This window comes from Solea senegalensis, linkage group LG15, assembly GCF_019176455.1.
Source record: "Solea senegalensis isolate Sse05_10M linkage group LG15, IFAPA_SoseM_1, whole genome shotgun sequence".
NCBI classification, from domain to species: domain Eukaryota; kingdom Metazoa; phylum Chordata; class Actinopteri; order Pleuronectiformes; family Soleidae; genus Solea; species Solea senegalensis.
This window is the reverse complement of record NC_058035.1, coordinates 15516313-15542095: the sequence shown is the minus strand read 5'-3', so window position 1 is coordinate 15542095 and position 25783 is coordinate 15516313. Positions and strand designations below refer to the sequence as shown.

The 25783-nt window shown below is 38.9% G+C and overlaps 1 protein-coding gene across 3 annotated transcripts in view; it reads right to left on the bottom strand.

Moving 5' to 3' along the window:
- LOC122782180 (glutamate receptor ionotropic, delta-1-like) overlaps positions 1-25783 on the bottom strand; it is a 200437-nt gene that overhangs the window by 37751 nt on the left and 136903 nt on the right. For all 3 annotated transcript variants that reach the window (XM_044046425.1, XM_044046424.1, XM_044046426.1), the window contains one exon: positions 3816-3869. In XM_044046425.1, coding sequence (XP_043902360.1) covers positions 3816-3869 — 54 coding nt within the window. The remainder of the gene's footprint in view (positions 1-3815; positions 3870-25783) is intronic.

Here is a 25783-nt window from a genome sequence, read left to right as displayed (position 1 = left end):
TCCAAACCTACTCACTTGGTTTTAAAATACATTAGGGTCAATCTAAAACTACAATCAAAAAAAAAGTTGCTTTGAGAGAAAAGTTTATTGCGTTAAACTCACACTTTGTTCAGAACATGGTCACTTCATCAGCTGTACATGACAGTTTAAAAATATGCTTTGTGGCTCTGGCAGTAATGTTGGGCGACATCGCTTGAGTTACTGCAGCTTGGGCTTGGCTTTGTGAACTTATAACATAAAAACTGCATTTCTTGGGAATGTCAAACATGAAAACATAAGCCTAAAGTTCCCCAGCCTGTACAGACTGATCTCACACTCACCAGCGTCACCAGCAAGACCCTGGTGTGGCCCACTTTTTATGGGCTTTCGACCCCACTCAAGTTGGAATTCATTTTTTCCCTTGTTGTTGACATTTAATTACCCGTGTATGTGTACAATCCAGCTCCGGAGATGTCATACTCCTGTTTTCTGTCTCCATCTATCTCATTGTTTGCTCTTATCACACTTTGAGCTTGACAACTATATTCATTTACTGACACATTGCTGCTGGCGGTACATTAGCATAACAGTGTGTAGTGAGACCTGAAAGAAATGTGACATATTCTCTGTGGGGGGGTAGAGGCTAGCAGTGGTGTGGGGGAACAGATGAAAACTTCACCACCTGTTCACAACTAATCTGTGTGAACGAGGGGCCGATACAAATGTGCTTCCTCTAGCACCACATGGGTCACCACATACATAGGATGTGCCTTAATGGTCTAGTGTATAAAAGGCAATGGCAGTTTATATCTTCTCTCTCTAAAAAAAAAAAAGTAGTATCGAGTACATTCACACTTGATAGTGTGTTTGTTAAACCACCCCTGATGGAAGTTGGATACATTCTTTTATCTTTCAGCTGGTTTGGTTCCCGTTCACAAAGGCATATCTCAAAAACTATACATTGTAAACAAAAGTCATGTGCACAGAAATTCAGTTCAGTTATTGGTCAGACATGTAGATGAGTAAAAATGGCAAATAAATTGCCCTTTCTATATCATGCAGTACCTGCAGTTGTCCAAGAAGTACTGGAGGAGCATCCTGAAAACTTGTAGGTGTATAGTGAACAGGTCTAGTGAATATGTTACAACCTCAGTGTTCTCATCCACAGGTGGAGGTAGATGAAACTGAGTCATATGAATCATGCTATGAACAGCATCCAGCCACAGAGTCTGGGAGGTCCCGACTTTTCCTCTGCATCATCCTGTAACGCCATGAAGCCCATGACTTGCTACGGTTATTTGGCAGACCAGTGCCCCCTGCATTTAGCTGAGAAACATTGGTGAGTCTGTGGCAAGTCATTGGCTTTGTGGTGCTCCAGGGTGATGATGCATGGCTAAATGTGCTAGTTTACCTGCAGAGGAGAGAGTGAGTTGGGACCTCCCAGAGGAGGATGCGCTGTTTTCAGTTCAATCTGGTTCTTTTCTTCTGGTTCACGAGGCTATGGCTGTGAGAGTTCCCGCCAGTGATGAACTGACTGCTCACACCAACCCAAATGAACCGCACCTGGGGCATAAATGATCCAGGATTCGCTTCAACCACACTAAACAACAGCTATGTGAATGCACCCTTAGATGTGACCAGGTGATGGAAACAATAAACAGACAGGCTGTACATGCTAAAAGGAAACAAAGTAGATTTGTGCCTTCCTTTAATCCAGTATCCCTTCAGTATACATGGTGTATTTTGTTGGTTAAACTATAAGAATTTGAAAAGCTCTGTAAAAAACAAAAAAAACAATTGAAATAGTTTAAGAAGATTGGGAACAAGGTGGGATTCAAATGTTCAAATCTATGAAAAAAAAAAGCCCCAGAGAAAGATCTGTGAGCAAAATGGGTCTGTATGAGTTGAAATCATATAGTACAATGCGTAGTCTTACTGAAGCCAAATAGGAAGTGAAAATACATGAATAGCCAGTATGTTGCAAAATAAACTCTGAGTGGAAGTCTATGGGTAAATTAGCCTAGGAGTTAATGGTCTTAATCAATAGTTTGTGTCTCCTTCAGTAGCACAACATCAGTTAAGTAAATTATGTTCCCATGTAGAGAAAAATAGATGAAAATGTACAGCACCTATGGACGTCAGTGTGTTAGACAGCTGCATTGTCCAATAGTAGCCTGGCTGCAGGTGAAATGTTCAGAGTATCATGGGTGAAACGACAATTACTGCTGATTACCACTTTGTCATAATAGGTTTATAACAAAAATACAAAAGATGAACGATGAAAAGAAGAAAAAGAACAACCAAAACTTTGAGAGCGCAAACATATTAAAATATCCCTTCACTGAGTTTACACAGAGCAAGAGATATAGGGGGGTGGGGCAGAAGAGCAAATTAGTATCTTGACAAGAGTTAAGAAAGAGGAAAGAGAACAGGGAAATATTTCACTGAAACAGAAGGAACTCATTTTTCTTTTTAAAGGCGGAAAAATGAGAGCTATCACCACGGTACATTGCACCACATCAAACACTAAGGGGGTGGTATTGAAATTAACATGCTTTTAGTTCTTACTTTCCTGAGTCTGATGCAATTAAAGATAATGTCTTGGTTGAGGTCTGAGATAATTGACTGAGAGACACGCATGAGTTTGTCTGTGAATACTGCTTTGCTTAATAATTTCAGACTCTATCCTATCATCTCGTTTGGAACTACAAATTAATTTTTGGACATATCAGTGATCAATGAAATAATGGGACAAGAGCTGCCAGACAAAAAAAGAAGTTTCAAAGAAGTCAGTGTCTCATTTGCTGTGGCGAATCAATATTTGTTATGTGTGAACTGAAATACAGTGAAAATGATAAAAAAAAAAAAAAACACAAGGTCGTTATTTCATGAAAACTCATTATAGTCTGAAATGAGGTAATTTAGGCTGCCAGATAGCAGAAGGTTTTCAACACATTGAGCCTCATTAACTTTTGTAAATCAATATTTAAGCTACTGAGACACATTGAAATGCAGCACGGTGAATTTCTAACTAAAACACAAATGACAACTATTTATTATCTGCTGGTTAAAGACTCATTTTTTATTGGGGCCAATGTGTTTTCAATTTCTGTATCAAAAGCTGATGTGCACATAGATAATGCTCTATAGGCTATAGATCAGTTTTTGTCATGCTTTAAGTAGAGAGGTTTCAGATATTCAAGATGTGCAAGTGAGGAGGTGATTTTTAATTAAAATACATAGACACAAATGTGTGTGTGTGTGTGTCAGAGGACAATTAGATGCAGCAATGTTAATATTTAAGGTAAAATCAACTGGGAGCAGCCTTTTATCTATTATGTTTCATGTTTCATCCGCTGCTTTTAGTATTGGACGAATCATATGACTCCCCCTCAACTTCAAATCACTTTGAATCAATTGAAATGCAGAACAGAGACACTAAGGCTAAAGGCAGGGTCCACTGTTCTGTATTCACAAAGTGCACCTGAATTTTGTGCTGTTACAGCCACTTTGGAAGACCATTTAGGTCAATGTCAGACACACAGAGCACCGGCACTGAGAGGGAGAAGTCACGCTAACATCACCAGCCAATGGCAGGACAATTATACAATATCTAATAAATGAACAGTCTCTTTTGGCCGCCAAGATAGAAAAAAACAAAACAAGTGCTGCTAATGTGATTGGATATGAAAGCAGACAGAGTGACAGCCTTTATGTTTTCATGTGTCTCGCGTATCTTGGCAGCATAAGAGACGGAGTGACAGAGGTAAACTGACAATAAGGTCTAAATTCACTCAGTTGCAAGGTGCATTAAGTGTGTTTGTGTTTAGCCTCACCTCATTGGCATAGACCCAGTGACTGTCCTTGGACGCCAGATTGGTTTCCACAGCCTGAAGTGATGAATAAAAAAGAGAGAGAAAGAGGAGAAAGAGACAGCCAATTTAGAACAATTTAAGAAACTTGTACGTAATTCAATGAGGTCTTTCTTTTCCTTCAGTCACTCCTCTAGACCATAAAGTGAATGGACCAACACATTTATTTACTGAGGACAAGCACGCTATCACTGTGTATACATTTTTGCATGGTAGAAAACCATATTTGGACATCTAATAGTTGCCTTAAAAACACTCAGGTTTTATTCAGACATGGAACAGAACCATCTGCACACAAGGACATCAATCTCTTCCTGCTATTACAGCAGTTCCTGCATCCAAAAGCTTACATTAGATAGAAAGAAATAGAAAAAAACAGGTTTCTCAGATGCATGATGTTTAAGAAATGAGCTTTAAAAAATGGAAATAACCTCATTTGCAGTTACCAATCTGTTTGATCATTCCTCCACCTGTTATACATCCACACTTATTTGACATCTGTCATGTTCAATGCCTCTGCTATAATTAGCTGTCATTAGTGGCCAAATTAATTCCTTCCACACAATGCAATGGATGTTATATAATAACAACATGAAACCAAGGGACCCCTGCTGCATTTTCACCCAACAACACTGCGCGCGTGTGCAGTAAATTAACATTCCAACCTTGGAACCTTGGACCACATGATTTGATTTCAATGCTCCTCTCATTTCCAGATTGTTCTCATCACAAAAGCACAATGTTTTAGTTGGCTATAGCCATGAGGACAGGCCAACATTTTGGGATGTTGAGAAACATATTTATTTGAAGGGAGGACATGTCAGTACTTCTTTTATATATATATATATATATATATACATACATATATATATATATATGTATATATAAAATGTTTATGCACATTTCAAATGTGTCAATAACAACTCACATTTGGTGAAAAATATTGATCATGGTGATTCCATTAATAAAGTTATCTTTGACTTTGCATACTGACAACACTGGTGCTGGAGGGGGTTTTGTATGTTATATATGAAACTTTCCATCAGCATTAAAGGACAATAATATACTGGTATGTGTTGTGGTGTGTGTGAGAGAGAACGGAAGGCTACATGTAAACCACTTCTCTCTCTCTCTCTCTCTATGCGTGTGTGTGTGAGAATGAATGTATGTGTGAAGATACGCTGAAAAGGTGTTTTACGCTTTCCAATATAATTACCCTCTGAAAAATTTAATTAGCCCATAGGAAAAAAAAAAAAACTGTTATTTTTTCTTTTCTTTTTTTTTGCCAAGTTAAATAATGTCTCATTTAAAGCATGGCCTCTGTAACTAAGGCCTCACACACACTCACACAAGAGCTGACCGTAAACATTACAGTCAAACATTACAGAGCAAAATATTTGTACAGTGTTTGTCATCGGGAAATATCAAAGTGTACGTAGGAATGTATTCAAATGATGAAAATGTCTCGCTGATGTGAAAAGCAATCTGACTGTGAGAACCATTGTCTGCCGTGGAGAACAACCTTAGCATTCAAAAGGGACGCCAGCTCCTTGAACCGCAGTCATTGTTCCAGACAGAATCTGTCAGATGCCATAACGATAACAATAAAGTCAAGTACTACAGTGTGGGTTAGTTAATGGGCACCAGCTGGGATACAATGTTTGTTGAAGCCCTGGGCACAACAGAACCCACGACTTGAGGTTCAGCACCAGTTCACCACACAACCCAACACTGACGACTTTGGACAGTGTAGACATAGAGTTTTATTAATTTGCAAAATTGTGCGTGTACTGCTGTTTAACCTCATTGACAATACACTATTTATTTATGCATCAACCTGCAACGTGCAATATTTATCTAGCCGTCAGTCATTGTATATAATGTCCATAACTTTTTCTTGTACATACTGACTATAAGTTTTCTCTTTTACCTTTCTTTAATCCCTTGCTTAAAAGAGTGTAAAAAACAAACAAACAAAAAAAACGATACTTAAGTGTTTAAAATATGCTGAATTTATTATTTAAAGGTGAGAGTGACCACTTACACATGGGGATTGGATGCTTCTTGAATATTATAGAACACTGAACAGAGACTTAACATTCATAGCCTGTTTTTCACAACCACTTTTTTACAAGAGCCCCATAGTTCAAGCGGTTGCTCATTCAAATTGTGAATGAACAACTGTGAACTGATTGGATGCTCCCGCGAAATCACAAATATTAGAATTTGTCCTCAGGTTTCAAAACGTGTCGCTGTTGAATACAAAATCCCCTACTGTCTCAGTACAGATTCTACATTATTTCACATAAACAGCCCTTCACAGTCCTATAAGCAAGAATTACCTCATTTGCTTCAGACGTATCACATCAAATCCTAGAAATCCATTGAGACTTTAAGTGCATTCAACAGGCAGAGTAATTTTGCCATTGTGCATTTTCTCTCGTTCAATTCAATAAAGGAGATGATGTAACATTGAAATGCTGGTGGGAAATATGGTTTAAGAGAAGGAGGCATAGGCATGAGTCTGGAGTGACATCTGAAAAATATTTTACTGCCAAAGCCAGGCGACAGTAAGATCTCTAATCTAAGAGGCAAAGTACCGCAGGCGTGTTCTTTCACAGTGGCAGTGCCACAAAGGCAGCCAGAGGATGCCAGCTCCAATTTTAAATTGTGACAGTCAGAAAGGGATCGAGAGGAGCTGTGGTTTGAAGGATGAGGAAAAAACACTGGGTGCAAAAAATTCCTGAATATGAAAACACGGGAGAGCTCATTGTCAACAGGTTATAAATACTGTAAAGCAAAGCCAGTTTGGATTAGTCACACAGTCACTGCACGGTTAGTCACCAAAACTAGTGAATTCTTTTGTGCAGTTCACCATTGGACTAAATGGTACATTTCTGATGAAAGTGTTTTTATTTATTTTTTTATTCAACTTTACAGTGATTTTGTTGGCAGGAGCTTGTGACTGGATTGTGTTCATACTGAAAGACTTTCTGTTATTTTGTCCACTCCTCCTATGAGAATAACGATCATTTCTGCTGTATTGCATTACACCATACACCTGAAATCCTGTTGAACGGTCTGAACATTATTCATGCGCTGTATAGATACATATGTGTATGCACAGTATGCAAGTCCCAGATGTCTACATCTGCACAACTGTATGAGCAGCACACATTCAAATATGAAATAAAACAAACATGTTCCTGGTTATTTGTTGAATTAGGTGCATTTGCAATAGAAAGAAACACATCAGGATGTTTAATTCCATCAAAAGTTTCATTCATTACATTAACCTCTGTTGTATTAATAAGACGGCAAATAAATTGAATTACTTAGAGAGATTAATTAATTAGTTTGTGAAAAAAAAGGCAACACTACAATTCCAAGTTAAGGCGAAATGTACTGTGAGTTGCCAATAATATAAATGATTTGTGCGCAACAGAACGTTTTTGAATCACAAATGTGATATTTTACTTGAGCTGGACAATATTTGTTTTTATGCATGCAGTTTTAGAAACAAAAATATCAATAAATAAATCCCTTGCTTACGGTGGACTTTGTGCAGTGATTAAAGTTTATTACAGTGTATAGATCTTCCAAGTGATGCAAATCCCCATCCTACAGTTAACAATTTAGATAATGATCTAAATTCAATGTGTTTTCAAAACAAGTACCAACAGCAGTGCCACGTAAGGAGAAAAAGCACCTCTTCTCCCAGCAGGTATAAAAACTCTATTTGCTGTTGAATAAATTATAACTATTTGAATGTACATGACAGCACTTTTGATTATTAGTGTTTATTATTGCCTATGAAAGTGTAACACCCACGATGATCTCATTAAAAATGAATCACTAGTTCTATAAATCTTAATAACTCAGTGGACCTATATATCTTTGACTTATTAACTACCTGCACCTACTCTGCCCCTGACTGTAAAAGCCAACATTTGGTGATTTTAGTAGATTGTAGGTACTGCCCCAAATCCATAATAAATGCATTAAACCATGTGTCAATATTGGACACAGTTCTACAGGTGGAGGGATTGCCGGTCACATGCTCATCTGATGAGAGGAGCTCAGACCGAAGAGTGTTGATTCCAAAACATGAGGATTATAACAACCTGTGGCTATATGGGGATCACATCATGCCTAACAACCATAATCACATTGCTGGATTTGAGCAATCAGTTTTATAAAGTATGATATCCATTTTATTGTCTATAAAATGCTCTCAGAACGGAGCATTTATTTTACATCCCTCCCTCTTCCGCACTGTGTGTGTGTGTGTGTGTGTGTGTGTGTGTGTTCACTGACAAGCAATTTGTCCCTATTTGTGACAATGCACCATAGCTTTAAGGTTAGGGCCGGGTGCCTAGCAACCATAGTCTCCTGTTGTTCTGAAGTGGGTACCTTTCGTGGAGTCTCAATATTTGGTTATTATTTGAAGAGGGTGGACAATGAAAAGGTTTTGGTAGCTGTCACACTTTCTCTGTGCTTCCTGTGTCAGGATCTCACAATGAAGCCAGGAAAGAATAATGAGCTCTGTCATAAAAGATTCACAACAGTCCCTCTGAACTCGGCCCTGCCACCGTTGCTGTGGTAACACCTTCAGACCACTTAATCTGCTCCATCAGCACAGCACTGAATACAAAGATGCCGACCACTTTGGTACAGGCATTTAAGTCGGCAAATTACAAGGTGCAAGGTAAATAGTCCTATATTGTTTATGGGTTATCAGGAGGTGGGGTGTCAACAGTCATGTATGTTTCTTTAAGTTAGTTTTTTTATTTTTTTCCCCTTGTGTACGAGAGGAGTCAAAACCAACAGTTATTTCAATCATGACTGTTCATCATGCTGATCTGCAAGTGTTAATCCAACACCTGAACAAATCTCCTCTGGCCTTTCGCTGGCTGGATTCAAGACCAAGGTCCTCCCACGAAGATGGCACACCATGTGACACATTAAAAACAAATCAGGACTCCCATCTGCCATGGTACAAAGGCTGCCAGCTTCTCTCTGCACGTACAGTAGTTATCTTCCCACAAGCCTTTGCTATAGCAATTACAAGAATAGCTAGTGTCCTCACCAGGAGACTCAGCAGTTGGCACATTACTGTGGAACTAAAATCAGAAGAAGAAGCTTAGCACTGTACACATGGCAGGAATACAGTATTTTTATGAACTGTTCTCAAAGTAGAGATGAAACATTTCAATGACCATGTACAGTGACTCAAATCTTATCTTCAGTAATAAAATATAAAAAAAATATAGCGCAATATAACAGCTTCTCTATTGTCATGTTTTGTCTGGAACAGTCATAGGCTGCAACAAGAAGGGTGAAACCTTCCGTAATGTGTAGTCTTGGATCACATTGTTTACTTAATTACTGCACAGAGGTTTTTATTACCCAATTAGTCACTTAAATAGCCTAAGTGTTTGTTGCATGGATAACAAAAAGTGGATATTCTCAAAGAATCACTTCTATAATAATAGAATATCACAAAACCATTTTCAAGCCCCGCCAAAAAACAATTAGATGTCTTAATAACAGATGATAGTGCAGTTATAGGCATCTTAAAGTGGCAATTTTTTACTGAAACTCTGCCACTGTACATTGTGTATATTCCTCATTTAGAGAGCTGCAAGTTTGAGGATTAACAAGGATTAAAAAACTGAGTGTGCCATTTTATGAATATCATAGCAAGCTGAAGAATTTCCCGGGCAGAAGTGAGGTTGTACGAAACATAAGGGTTTCGATACAGTTTTTCAATTGAGACATTGCAATGGATATGACTTGGATTCAACACAGCACACTACAGTGTATAAACAAGAAAACTGGGTACCGTTATTTTCCTCAGATGTAGTTAGCAATTCCATACAGACACAAACAACTATTCATTCTCACATCCACACTTAACTTAGATTAGCCTAATCCCCAGTGGGACTGTGGGAGGAAGCTGGAGTACCAATGCGCACATGGGGAGAACATGAGCACTCAACACAGACATTTCAAATTGGGATCCAATCCGGTGACCTTCTTGCTCTGAGGCCACAGTTCTAGCCACAGGACCACCATACGGCCCATGCGAATCTTAATCTATATGTCATTAACACAAAGAGTATAGTAAAAACTTACTATGGAGCCAAACCGATCAACTGATCAGTTTAATCCATTGATAAAAACCAACTCCAATTTATTGTAGTTCATAATTATGCATTGGTAGCCAGATTGTCACTTACTTGTATAACCAGACTGATTGTCTGAACTCTTAGTAAGCATTTTAACAAGATGCCAAAACCAAATTCATGAGCAGTATATCTCAGAAAAATGACTTTGCATTTCTGCAGTGTGCCCCCTGGGGAACATTAACTAAACCTCTGCACCTTGGGGAAAATGATGCTGTGGATCTTTGATGATATTTTGCAATTTCATTTTTATTGCACAGCTGATGGATATAATTAACCAGTATAATTACCAGAGAGCAAACTGATTATCCCGCCAAAATATACTTAGTTATTCTTTGACTACACTTAAAAAAACATATTGATGTATTTAGTTTTACATTTATTTTAATAGAACACAAGCCCACTTTTCATTTGCTAATGGTGCTTTTCAACTACATCGTACCGCCTCACTTCACCTCGCCTCGGCTCGACACGGTTTGGTTGGTTTTCCATTACTATAATACCTCGTCCACGTGGGCGGGGTCTGCATGAACCTGCTGTGAATGTGGAGCGACAGTTGCTCGGTGGTAGAGCGGCTGTGCCAGCCGCGTGTGAATGGGTATGAAAGATGAGTGATAGAAAATGCGTCACAAGTAGCTGCGCCGTATGAGAGGGTGAGTGAATGGGTGAATGACTAAACTGTAGTGTAAAGCAGCTTTGAGTGGTCTAGACTAGAAAAGCACTATACAAATACAAACCATTTACCATTACGTTGTTTTACATGTGACACACACAAGTAACTAGTAACTACAGACTTGTAAAGCAGTTGTTTTCGATGTACTGAATCGTTAGAATCAGTTAATTAAAAAGAGTCTGACACTGAACTGAAATACAGCGGCAGGGGTTTGTGATGCCACTCGCGATCGCAGGCTTTCACTAAATACACCAGACTCCTCTGACAAATGATAAGATTTCAGACATTTACGTGCTAAATGTTGGAGATGAACCCACATTTTTAGGATTGTTAGGTATTTTTAATTGATCTACAGTTCAGCATTGTTAGCTTTGATTCTTGTGTTGGACATCAGGCTCATGTCTGGCCACATCACGCATAGTAAAAGGCCATGAGTTTCTAAGTTTTCCAAACTTCCTGGGCCCACGGTCAGATTTGTACATTTGCAACAATGCTGAAAACATTTAAGTAAGCAGATAACATCGACATTTAAATATTTTATCACTAATAATCATCAGTAATTGCAATGTTGATATTTAAATATTAATAATAAAATAAAATAAAATAAAATAAAATAAAATAAATTGAATTGAATTAATCAGGATAATTGTAACGACCATTTTGGACATGGTTGAGAAGCCGTCTGTTGAATTTACAAATAAACAACACATAATATCGTCAGACATTGTAGTTTAATTTTTGCCTATACAACTGAGTGAAATTAGCCATGATTAATTCAGACAAAAGGGATGAACTGGCAGATAACTGGAACAAGGACAATTCAAATGAGGCTGACACATGAATTCCAAAAAGGTAAAAGTATGTAGCCAGTGGGAAAGAATCCCAGCAGCAAAGACATAAGCATAGCAAAATAATGCTATTTAAATGCAACTGAATAATACATGCCACCATTACCTAACATTAGAGGAGTGATTTCAGGTAAGCAGAATACAGTTTTCCATAAAAGCCCTTCCTACCATTTCATGGCCATTAGCTCAGAATAATTAATCACATAACTTTCCTTTTAACATTAAACTTCAAGCACCGAAAACACAGTTTAAGAGAGACATAAGTGAATTTTATTTCAGAGACATAAATATTTAAGCTGTCCTTTTAGTTGATGTACAATTTAGGGCAGCATAGGTAGGCCCTTACAAAAACTGTTTTATTGTACTTGAGTTTATTTTGGTTCTCTCACAACAAAAGAGAGAACAAGAAAACTTGTAACAAAGACAAACATCAGAACAAAACAGAATCAATCTAAAGCAGCGGCTTAGTAATCACGTGTCTCTGAACTTACAACTATGTTTGTACTATTCATCATTATATTTTAGCAGTGACCTTTCTCTATTTATACTGTTCTTTACTTGGTGTTCTTTACGCTTAATATGATTTTCTTTAGCTATCCATTATTGTATATATAATATAATCATTTCCCTTTATTCATGTATCTATCTGTTGTAGTTGTTTTGTATTCATCATCTACATTGACCATGTAGATCTATTTACTTGATCGGTCCATTAGGAAACTGCCATTCTCTCAAGATTAAAAGGACCATCACTGGCCTTGATTAGCTTTTACCAGCTGATTGGTTGGAGGCTTGTGCTGTTTTGTGTGGCCAGAAATGAACTGCTTTGTTTTCATGCTAAAACTGGTAGACAAGGGTCCTTGTGGAGCATTACAGCAGAGTTAGAGCCCTCTCACTAAACACCACTATGATGTGGCGTCTCTACATGACACCCAGTGTTGTCAAAGCCTCTCAGTTTCCCACATTGCTTCTAAGCAAAACCCCCAGACCCTTGTTCAGAAATGCCAAAAGACGCATGTCAATGTAATCTTTGCTTGAGGGTACGCGATTACACGCTCACACTGCTGAAACTGCCTCAGTCACTTCTCACAGGAGAGAAGTGACTAAGACGTAACGAAGGTGAACAACCTGAAAAAAAGACATCATCCACATCTTTCCTTGTCTTAGCTACTTTGTTTCTCCTTTCAGTGATGTGTAAGAGGTGAGAGTGCCTTCAATATTTTATGTCATTTCTTACTTAATTGCAAAGGCCTGTCTTCGTCATGTGGAGCAAATGTGGATTAAAATAATGTGATTACTTCAACAATGGGGGAAATGTGATCATTTTGACTCTGATCATGATTGTTGCCAACTCGCGGTGGTGTGAGAAAGAAATTATGTCCAGAGAGGAGCAGCTTAAATGGTAACTGCTGATGATAGGAGAGGAATATCCAAGGCTTTGATAACTCAGATGGCCACTCTTCTCAGACAGTTTGAGAGGATAAAAAGCACCTCAGAATGCAAAGAATGTTGAACCTTGAAGCAGATGGTTGATAACAGTAAAAGACCGAGCTCCACCAATGCTAGGTAAAAAAAACAGAAATTCAAAGGTTCATGGGGCATTAGACTTGCTTTGTCAAGGCTGCTGTTTGTGGTGATGATGCCTTTGCAAACTTTCAATACTAATCATAATTCTATCACTTTATCCTCCCCATGACGGGGGGTTGCTGAAGGGCCAAGGGGTACAACCTGGAGAGGTCGCCAGGCCATCACAGGGACAAATAGAGACAAACAACCATCCACTCTCTCTCATGTTTTTGGAGTGTGGGAGGAAAACCCACACACACATACACACAGGGAGAACATCCAAACATTCCTTGTGTGTATTCCCTTATTATTTTACACACAAACAATAATGGTGATGGTTACATTTTATTGTGTCTACAGTTTGCCTCATGATGATTAGTCTCAATCAAATACCCCCCCGTTTTCATTACTTAGGGATTTCTGTACTCAGCGATGACTATTTGTAAGGAAACAGTGCTCAGTGACCAGTAAGAGGCAGTATCAGTACCACAGTTACCTGTTGTGTTAGTTACTAGGTGTCTACTGAACATAAGGTGTGATGAAACATTTTCTCTTGTGACAGAATTTCTTCCAATAAAAGTATCCCACTGCCTCTAATCTTCAGTGGCATAAACGGGGTACTTTGAAAAGAAGAAATAAAGAAAAAGATAACGATACAAGTTCAGACACCATAAGAGGTGAGCAGGTTCATCAGCTATTTGGTGTTGATGTGTTTTTTTCTGCAGAAACTGTAGAACTATTTTCTTAAATATTGCACCGAGCTTGATTAGTCTGTATCAATGCTGTTTTATTCCAGTTCTAAGAAACTACAGTGCATGCTCCTGAGTAGTGCAGGTCAGAGGGAACAAATAGGCTTTATGTAGAAATCCTGCCAGATTAGACACAAGAAAGCAAGATAAATGGGTGCGCAAATAGGAAGGAAATAAGAATAGAGGGATCTCGAGAGTTAGCTGAGGGAGGTGAGCCAGGCCAAAGATAAACATGAATCTCATCCTAATTATTTACATGCAGTATAAGAGATGTCTTCTTAGAACACCATTAAAAAGACGAGGAGATAATGGTTAGTAGTGTTCGTGTGAAAGTTTAAGTTTGACAATTTTCAAACAGCACTGACACCCTGTGAAGTGGCAGAGAAAAGCAGAGGAGGAGGCAACAATAGCACTTTGCCAATTATACTCCACAACAATGACAAGAAGTGTGTTTTGTGCTAACTGGCATTAAGCTACACGCATGATACTTTTTCTTATACCGTGAAAAGGTAAAGATTGGCCCTATACCTCCAATTTTGAAGTATGCTTCAAGGCTGCACATATTTCATGGCATTTTCTTCTACCATGCTATACTCTGGATTCTGCATCTAAAAGGCTTTGTTGGGATGGCCCTCTAAAGCGCTAGATGACTAATACCTCTATACCTCCTAAAAGCCCAGCTCACTAACAGGCGGACTGCAGTCTGCATCCAATCATATTAGTGAATTGGGGCCACACTGAATGCCTGAACATCTGCGAATCTTGCTTTTCATCTCTGGGCAGCCATATTGTCCACGTGAGACATGCTTTTCAGATTCACTGCTTTCCCTCTTGCGATTAGAGCTCTCGTCTATTTTTACCACAAACCAAATGCGTTTCATCGGGAAAAAATAGCAACAGAAAAGTAGCTTTCACCACTCCATCTGTTGCATATATGCTACACATAAACACATCCTTTTTCTGCTTCAAAGTAAAAGCTCTCTGCACACTTCAGTTGGTGTTTTTAGTAAACAAACAGACAGAAGCTGGTCATTTAATGCAATTAATTCAAAGGATTTATTTCAGTCCCTGACATTATTTGTCCATCTAGAGTGCATTTGATGTTTTTTCTTTTTTGGGCTTCTTTTATTTTTTATGATGGTGTATTAGGGCCAAAAAAAAGGAATCTTTCAAGAATAGAGTCATAATCTTACGAGAAATATTATGACTCTATTATTAAATAGCAACGGAACACGGATGTAACCAGTGGTAGCCTTGCAGTCGACCACTACAAACCATTTCCTCCTCCACAAATAGAAGATTTCCTCCAGGTCTGTGTGATTCTTTCATCGAAACAGACACATTGTCTTGCACAATCTTTTCAAAGATCTAATGCTAAAGACAACGTGGTGCTGATGTGCCAAAAGTATTAAGGTGTTCCTCATCTTGACGCAGGTATAGCAGCTGATCATCTGCTCTTTTGCTTGAATAATAATTATGACTTCATTTTCATAATATTACGACTTTGCTAATGAATGCTAATGAAAATATTTGTATTGGACTTAACCACCAATTACACTTGCTAGTCGTTATGATGTTCCAGACTTTTTGCTTGAGGAGATTGTTTCTATCTGGACCTCATTTAAGGAATTTAATTTACTACCCTTGTTCTAAAGGAATGGGAAACACCTACTCTACTGGGTTGCATGTAGTCCAGAGGGGTAGAATGCAATGGTCGAATTAGAGCAATATTTGAATCAGCTACAAATGCACATGCAATTAATTAGGCAAAAGTGCTGCACGTGTGAAAGCTTTTGTGTTTTTTCCGAGGTTGCATCAAAGACAAAAAGAGTCTTTCTTTTTCCTTCTCTCAGCAGTGGCTTACATTGCTCGGTAGGAATTGAATTTGCCCACATGGTCAGGTTGTGCAGCCTCAAGTAATAGTTGCGCTGCTTTATAGCTTGCACAAGCTTTTCGATACACCTGAGAAGCACTTAAATTTAATCTGTCTCATCAAGATCAATAAATGTGTTTGAACTGTGACTCTTCGGGACATACTGCCTGTTAATAGGCCTCAATGATTTTAGAGTGACCATTTTTCTACAATCTCTTTTACACTGGGGTCCAGAAGACTATCCGATACGAGAACGTGGTCTTACATTTTTGAAACACACTGTATGCAGTTCGGTGCTCTGCTCTCAAGTAAACCACAGCACTTCCAGAAAGTGCAACAGCAAATATTACCAACATTATCAGAGAGTTGTAATATGAATGAATGCACGGTAGAGTCAAGTGCACACACAGCACTGTGAGAAAGGAAGGAATCGGAAGGATGGAAGCAGAGAGGTTCCCAAAGTTGAGGAGAAGGCAGACTTGTGGGAGAGGATAGCGGGCGCATGATCAAAGCCTATATTTTGAAATCACTTACTTCTCCATTAGTTTGATTAATGGGGCCGGCTTCACAATCAGACAGAGGCAAGGGGCTTGAAAAATGATGCAATTACTGCTTTTTGAATAGAGGGCTGAAAAGGCCTGTTTGAAAGAAGGATCTGGAGGAGATTCTACAGGGCATCCTGGACGGCAGACTACCTTCTCTTCATCCATCTATCCCCCCCGCCACACACACTGAAGCCTCACAGTACTACTATAGCTCCTTCCCCCCCGGGGCATCTCTCATCAGCCTCAGAGGCATGCATCACTGGCTCTTACTTAGCTGGTGGAGCACTTTATTAATTGTGATTAATATGTATCTGCAGCATCTTTTAATGGTTGTGTTGCATTCTGTTTTAATGAACCACTCCATTCCAAAGAGTTCTTCTTTTCATTTTTATGTTGCATTCTTGCGTTTCTTCAATTGCCTGAAACATATGCTCGTTGTGCAACATAACTGAGATATTATGTAAACCTCTGAGTGATCGAAAGCAATTAAAGAAAGCCTCAAGTGCCACTTGCAAAGACGTTTACTGAGACACTGTAACTCACCATCGTTTTAAAAAATAAATAAATGCTGCACACACAAAGATGGTCATTAGAGCCAATGAGAGGCCAACGCTGTATCTCATAAATTACATTCCCAAACAACTAAACAATTGCATTATTAATTACATTCCATCATTTTCATCAGTTGTTGACATCACCAATGGGGATATACTTCACAAGAATTTGAAGCAACATTTGAAAAAAAATAGAACCTATAGGTGTCCAAAAAAAGAAAACCAAAGCAGTGGTTTCAAACTTTTACATGTGGGCTCTAAAACACCAGGGAATGTGGACAACAGGCATATCCACAGCAGAAAGTATGGATTTTTAAACACAAAAGTAGTATGGACGCCTCATTCCTGACTCTTCAGTGTGAGTTGAAGACATTCAGCTCTCCACAAAAACCTCAACCCCTTAGAAGACAACAAACCTCCTCAAGAAACAATCATGACCCATCAGGAGTGGTCATACAGGCTGCTTACACACATATTTATGCATCCACACTTAAGTGTTTGTTTGCAGATGTGAGAGAGAAAAAGGAAAATGAAATGCTGCTATATAGGTTCACCCTTTGAAGTAAAGTAAATGAAAGTTTAATAGGACAGATCAATAAAGGCAAAGGTTCAAAGAGGATTCACAGTTTTTCAAATCATTCAAACTTTAATTACACAGCACTCTAAACACTTTGGCTCAAAACTAGGTTTAAATCAAATACTGGATCATGGATAGATGTTGGCACAATAATTCAAAAACCAGTCCTGGTCGTAATGAAATGAGAGTTCCAATAATACTCCTCTGTGCTCATTTATAAATGTGTATTTACAAGGATTCTGTCACAAGTTGTCTTTGCAGTGACAAACACCAAATTCAGTTAAGAATCTCATTCGGTGTGCTTCCAATGCACAGTAAATGTGCTAATGCAAATGATGAAGCACTCATAGTTTGTGAAACTCCTACCAGCTTATGGGCTGAACTCTTGAGCAATGAGCTGTTGATTGCATAACAGCAATAATTATAATTATTAATATTTGTGAATGTATTCATAGGTAACAACCCTGAATCAGCTGCAATATCTGACATCTAATGGTTCTGAGAATTTCCCGCATAAACTGACTGATAATGTGATGCAATACATCCCCATTTATTTTTAAATGTGGGAGACCTGTGAATGAGACCTTCAAAGGTGGATGGAAAAAAATATGTACAGGTTGCACTGACTCAAAAAACAAGGAACAATAAGCAACAAACAACTAGAACAGGTAAGAAAAGGGTAAAAAGACAATTGAACTGGCATGCAGGTATTTATATTCTTACCACAGGGGCTGTACTTTAATTGAACATTTTCTCCAGAGCTTTTGGACTGTGATAGGATGTGTGCTGCGTACCAATACAGTACTTGTTTTCCAAGTGGTTGGCTTTGCAATTACCCTTATAACTCTTACTGTATTTGGAGTCTGCCACTTGGGAAGTGGGCAATAATCCTGAGCCCACAGCAACAATTTCACAGAGACAGAACTTTTCAATAGAATTGTCGAGTTTTGGTATTATTGCATCTCATATTATGCTGCAGGGGGACAACTATGCAGCGATAAAGCTATTAACATATACAGACCAAGCAAGTGTGTTTTGACTACTCCAATTTAACAAGAAAATTAACCATACAAATGTTTTGCACTGTTAGAAAAGTGTCAAATTCCTCTAGAAAATAAATAAAGGAGTAAATGAACACATTAGAGTGTGTTTCTGATTTTGTGCTCTATAGTGGTGGCCGACAACAGCACAAGACAACAGACAATATGCCACTCTGCTTCCTACTTAACTGTAGAGGTCACCAGATAAATGAGACAGACTTCACTATACCTTTCATGAGATTAACCATTTACCCTTCTGAAGAAACAACAATTGCCCACGAGGTTTACTGTCTCAATGATGCAAAGCAACACTCATAAACGCAAACATCAATCAAACTTTATTACCACCTGTCAATAAAGTACTGAGTTTTGGGTGCTGCCACATACACAAACTTTGAAGGGCTTTTGCTCTATGCGCCTCACTGTATAAATATTTTCTTTTCATATTGAGCAAGGGGAAAACGCATATGTTTAATGGTAACATAAGCAGGGAAACTGTGGACTGTGCAGCCTTGGAGTCAATAATGTGCCATAAGCAGGGTTTTTGAAACACTGAGGTCCACAAATGAGCTTATTCACAATTCAAAATTCTCAATAAAAAAACTAAAACTTATCAGCTAGAAGAAGCATACAATAACCAGTTAGCAGTACTTGCTCTCTCTCATCTCCTTTATCTGTCCTTTACTATTTTGTCACAGTCTTTTTTTTTTTTGTTATCTGTGTTGAAAACAGTAAACACAGGGTGAAGACATATCCACCTCTTCATTAGTGGTGCCATTGATCCTATTGGGCAAGCGATGGAGAAAACCCTGGACAGGTTGCCAGTCTGTCACATCTGTCTCTATCTATCCATCCATCTATCTATCACCAAAAAACATACAACAATAGGATTATACAGGTGATTGCGAGTTGTCAGAGTGTGAAAAGAGAACCTGGAGGGACATTGTGTGAATTTCACACAATAGCACTAATGACAGCACCACTGTGATGTCTATAGGTCAACTGATCCAGCATCCATCCAAGAAATATCTCTAATTTCAATCTGACATCAGAGGGAGGCCTGCACAATTCATCATTGCAATATCAATATGCAAAGTTTACACTTTGTAAAAGATACATGCATATCGCAAAGACAGCTTGAACTGTTTGTTGGGGGGGCGACATCAAAAACTGTGTAAAAGTCGAGGGCCAGATGAACAAAAAGTTCACAACAAATGATTTTCCATTGTCTATTGTCCATCTATCTGTCTTGCCTGATTTCCTCTACTGTATTTCAGTGGAACAGCACATCCAGGCCTGCAGTCACATGCACCTTAGGCAATAATTAGCTGCACACAATAATTTTTCTTAGATGTATAAAGCTAAAAGAGAGGGAGGCAAATACAAATGAGGAGCTTAATAACCCCTTAATAACCCTCCAACCCTCTGGTTCTGGCTCTGTCTTTTCAAAATCCACATTTCATTTATTAATTTTACTGGCCAGGTATTGGTAAAATAACACCTGATAAGTGTGGAACACAGTCAGTGAGCCAATGGAAAAAAGCAGGAAAGGCATATTATCTCGCAGGGCCGAATCCAATTACATAGTGGGCCGGATGTGGCCCATGGGCCTTGAGTTTGACACCTTTGATGTAGATTGTTCTTTGTGTAGCCAAGAACTTAACATAAATGTAGATAGGTGTTTTTGTTTCAGTGTCTGCCAACGCCACCCACAGACTGAGTCAATGTTAGCTGTGAACCCACAGCAGACAGACATTAACACCATATAATATGTCTGTGTAGATTCTCATTCGTCCAGATCCAGGTCATAGTTCTCCAAAATACAGTGATTCAACGTGTTTGGGTTAACTCCACATGCTTATGAATTGTTTATTTATCACAAGTCATATTGTCGCCCCATTATTCACCAACGTTATCACGTATTTCATGTTTTCATAATATCTCGCACCCCTAATTGGTTATTTTAAGGATACTTATTTTACTCTTAACTGTAACAGACATTTACAATCACCGTGCAACCCCACACACACAGAGGCTATTGTCGCATGAATTTGGTAATAAAAGGCATTGAACAACAAGTAGTGGAAGATTTTGCAGTTACTATTCATGTATATAGATTCAAGAGTGTATATACAACACAAAGAGAAGAAGAAAGAACAACAAATATTAATTTAGATAATATTTCATCATTTTAATTAAACACACCTCTGGGGAAAAATATCAAGGTCCAAACTTCTGTAACCTCAATGGTGAATACGGCCTTGGTTTTAATCTATTTCTCCTCTTCATCATCATCGTCACATTAATCATCTTTACCACCATCATCATTATCAGTTACAAAATGCTCACGTTATTTACAATTTGGAGATTTTAAAATGTGAAATAAGCCATCACCTCAAATGGCACCACAGTTCCATCAACATTACTTATTAAAAGGCAAACTATTTATGAAAAGCTCTCTATCATCATCAAGAACATAGAATTACAATTATATCTCTCAATTATTCTGCCCTTTTGTGATTACATGCCTGTAGAGGTGGTTTATTTAGATTTTGCTGAAATAAACTATCTTTGTTTCAAAGGGCTGTACTGTTTCAGGTACCTCATGGCATCCTGAATATTTAAACACATGTTCAGAGTTTTGCTGAGAATTTCACAAGCTCCCAGCACATACTATTAATTGATATTGATTTTTATTATTTACTGGACAACACTGAAGTATTTATTCATTCTGCATGCTCTATACTTTTCTGATGCTTCATAGCAACACAACTTTGATCTTATTATGGGGGGGGAAAAAATTTAATGAGATGGTGAATTTAGTCACAGCCAAGTAAAATAGTTTCCCTTCAGGGCCGGGAGTAGAAAGTATTTGTTGTAGTATACAAAGCCAACCATGTTACTGAATTGTTACAGGGTTAAATCTATTACAGTTGAAACTGCGTATGAAATAATGTGTCTGTGACATAACTAGCGATGATAGGAAAACAGAGAAAATCAAAGGACAACAAATGAACACAAAGAGAAATGGAGACATATAGTATACAGTGCAATATGAGAGGAGACAGTATAGGAGATGAGGTTATAGTGGGGCAAAAAGCAAGGGCAGGAAGATAGAGAGTCCATGTCGGGAGGAACATGGAACTGTTCGGATGGGGGGGGCACAAAGAAGGAAAGGGGAATGTCCTGTAACAGGGACAAAAGAGGAAAGAGAAACAATGAGAGAGAGAATAGAGGGTAGAAGAGGATGAGATGTGGGACAATGATAGATCGTTTCGTGGCAGGCTCAATTTGTCATGCTGTTATTGGGAAGAAAATGGAATAGAGGAGCAGCAGTGAGGGTCAGAGGGAGAGGACAGGGGCGCATAGGTGGGAGCGATAACCCACAAGAGAGCTACACCAGTGTATAGTTAAAGTGGGTGAAGTCCACACACCCCTTCACCCCTGACCTTCAGCAGTCGATGACTGAGGTTACAGTGCTTTGACGGACCCCACTAATGTGTAAGTAAATATTTCTAGATAGGATTTTAGCACGTTTATGTTGTATGCCAGTGTCTTGTGATACACTTTATTAGGTACAGGCAACTGCTTATATATGTTATCACAAATATCTGCTCAGCACATTTTGACCAAGATGAAGTTTAATCTGAGCATCAGAATGGGGAAGAACATTTTAATTTACTTTGGAGCTGAATTGAGTCTTCTGAGTGCAAGTGAGTCTTTTCATTGGTTGAAAAACAAGACAAAACAAAAAACAGACCAAGCTAAGAAGTACTTCTGGAGCCTTTTAATTATACCTGGCCTGAGTCATTAGCACTAAAGGAGGGGTGTATAAAGATCTGGCAGTGATGGATCTAGGGAAGGGATGTGAGGTGACAAAATTAAAGTGTGCAAGTGTTTGGGCATTCCTTCCCTGTGTGTGCACGACGCTGAAGACTGTTGTTTCGTGCCAACTCCACGCTCCCCTGCACCAACACCATGCTCTCTGTGTCAGGTTAATGAGTCATGCTGGGATAAACGTTTCCAGGTCATGGCCAGGTTTATTCTGTCTGAGGAACCAGCAAAGTCCAGGTGCCAAGACACAACTGTGCTGCCAGCTGGAATATTCTGACAAATGTGAAGAGGGAAAAAAATGTAACATGAGTGCAACCATTAAAAACTGAGCCTAGTATTGTATACCGCCTGTAAAATATGGTGTTGAAAACTGGTGCAATAATACAAGCGGGCGGGGAAAAGTGAGCAAAAAGGAAAAGTACTGGGAACAGGAAATGAAGAATCCATACACAGGGGATATTATCTGTAACTGTTGAGTGGTGCTGGAGATGGAAAGTGGTTTTCTACCTTTTCCACACTTAATAAGTTAAAGTGCTGCAGATAAGAAGCTATACCATTTGGTGTGAAACATTGCAGATAAAACTCAGTAGATTTCTTTTTTTTTTTTAAACCACCTTATGTATTTCTTTAGTCTATTATTGGAATATGTTATTGGTATATAGTATACTCTGTGACTGTTAGCGAGGACACAATCTTTAAAAACCCTCTTTTTCTTTAATAATGTTTTCAGCCTGTGACACTGACTTTGACAAAACAATTGGAAGGACACGGAAATGTTACAAAGTGAGAGATTACTGTCAAGAGGCATCAATGGCTTTTATGTCAGATAAAAAAAAAAAAATATGTGTGTGCAAGTGTGTGTGTTGTGCCACACCAGCTGTCATGTCAACAGTACTGAAATCCCCCAGCAAGGAAAACCATTACAGCTGTCTCTTTCCAGAGCACCCCGTAATAGCATGTCAACTCAGTCCACTCTTAAATCACCATCAACAAGCATTGTGACAATAACCCGGAAGAGTCCTTGGCATCAAAACACAATTCCTAGCAAGGGCAAACGTGTTTATTACATCTCACAGTCAAGGGTCACAAAGGGTCAATTTTTAACCAGTGTTTCATGGTCTCAAGTCTTCTGATCAGTGACTCTATTTCCACCGCATTAACCTCATATGACATGCAGTCAAGGGTTCACAAGGTACTGAAAGACCTTGAGTGTTTTTGTGTGCCTTCTTTTCTGATGTGCAGTTCTGTGTGAAGCTTTGTTGTTTTTATCTTTGACAAATTCTGTGACCCTTGGAATGATGCGACTGATGATGTGGCGCTTTTCCACTACCAAGTTCCAACACAGCATTTTTTGCTTTTCCATTAGCGATAGTAGTGGTGCTTGGTACCTGGTGCTTTTCTTAGTACCTACACTAACAAGGTTCCAAGCAAGCTGAGCCGATACTATGTGAAGTTGACAGACCGCTGGCCAGTGATTGGTCAGAAAGTGTCATCACTGGAAGAGTCGTGAGCACGATGTCCGACACAGGAATCAAACCGAACAATGCCGAATTGTAGATCAGTTCGGCAAGACTGGAACAGTCCTGAAGATATACGTTAATCTCCAACATTAACAAGGAAATGTCTAAAATCTTTAACGTTTAACAGGAGTCTGGTGTATTTAGTTCAGTGACTGTTGCTCCGCTAATGCATGAAGTACTGAATGATTCTGTGAACAAATCTTTTTAATGAAATGATTCCAATGATTCAGTACGAAAACAACTGCTTTGACCGTCACTAATTTGCGTCACGGCAGTTTCATGCAGTTGTGCAGTGATGACTCCGCCCATGTGGAGGAGGTACTATATTGTAATGGAAAACCAACCAAACTGTGTGGTGCCGTGCTGTGCCGTACCGTGCCATGCTGAGGCGAGCCGGGACCATGTAATGGAAAAGCGGCAATAGTTTTGCATGCCAGAGCCCGTTTTCAGATGAAGAACCCAGCATAAAAATAATGTTGCATCAGTTCTGTTCACAGAGACTAAACAGAGGCAGAACAACAACATCAGCAACAACAAAAACCGTCCAAAGTTACACGCTGCTGCAGCACAACAGAAAGATGAGAGAAATCATCCAATGGGTAAAATAAACAGATATGTTTTGACAGTTGGCTGATTGTTTCATGACACAGCTCCAGAATGTTTGTGTTTGGCTTGGGTTAACGTTGCCTCCTTTCCTTTGTAAAAAAAAAAAAAAAAAAGTGTCTTTATATTAAAAGGCCGCTGTTGGGCAGAGACGGTCCACAAAGTTTTAGATCAAAGAAGAAACCGCTACGACTTAAAAAGAAGGCACATGGCCACATGAGCCACAAATGACGACCATCAGTCTAACTTATCTACTGTATGTCTTAAATTCTTTCGCAGATTTCTTGGAGCCTTGCTGATGCTGCCGGGAATGTGTGCTTTTAAAACTGATTTCATTTCAGTTGGAAAACCTTGAAAAACATTCCATCATATAGTGACAGATTCAGGATATCTGTGTTTGAATCTGAGGTTTCTGTGACAAGCTGAGTAATGATTATATTTACTCCTAAAGTCAGGTAGTGCATAATTCACTATATACCACACAGTTGAGACCGCAGTCCTGACGATTTCTCATACCTGTGTAAACATAATTTAAAAAAAAAAAATGCTTGACGCAGAGAATGTCTGGCAAATGTCACAGTCCATTATTTAAAAGGCTTTAGAGAAAAAGTGAAAAACAAAAAAAAAAAGATGAACATTTTGAGCAATGAGTGTTGTCAGTTAAACTTAACCTTTGAACAGCCTTTCCAAACAAGATGATGATGACATTTTTGTGCATGAGATCTTGCAGTGCTGTCGGTGATTTTCATTCACGCAATACAGAGCATGTGCTTGAAAAAAAACCAAAAACTAACCAAACAAACAACACATGCCTCCAACTGAAGTCATTTTAGCTGTCACTGTGGTAGAAAGGTATGATAAACCTGCAACAACTTTTCATCTCTCCCACATTAGATATGCAACCTGGGCAGCATTCACACTGTCATAGGCTCCAGATTTAAATGGCTGCACAGCTGTCAAAATCCATTCACTAATTGTCTCGGAACACAAAGCCCTCTTTTTTCCACTGCTTTCTTAAATGGATACTCTCTCTAGGCTACCACTCTGAAGTTGAGTCCCTCAGTGTGCTCATCTCTTTTGTCCCTGTCACCACATCTCTTCCATTCGACCCCACTCATTAAGGTTTCATAAGCATGTGGTTTATCATGAAGGAGGAGCCCTTTCTAGATCTCCTCTCTTTTTCTCATCTTTGACCTTTCCTCTCTAGACTTAACTCGCCATCATTTCTTTTTTCTATCTCCTCTTCGTTGTGCTCTCTCTCTGTCTCCATCTTCCTGTTTTTACCTCGCCTCCACCTGGTACAGCGTCTCTCCCTCTCCCTCTCACTTTTCTTGGCAGCAAGCAGCAGTGCTTGTCACTCCT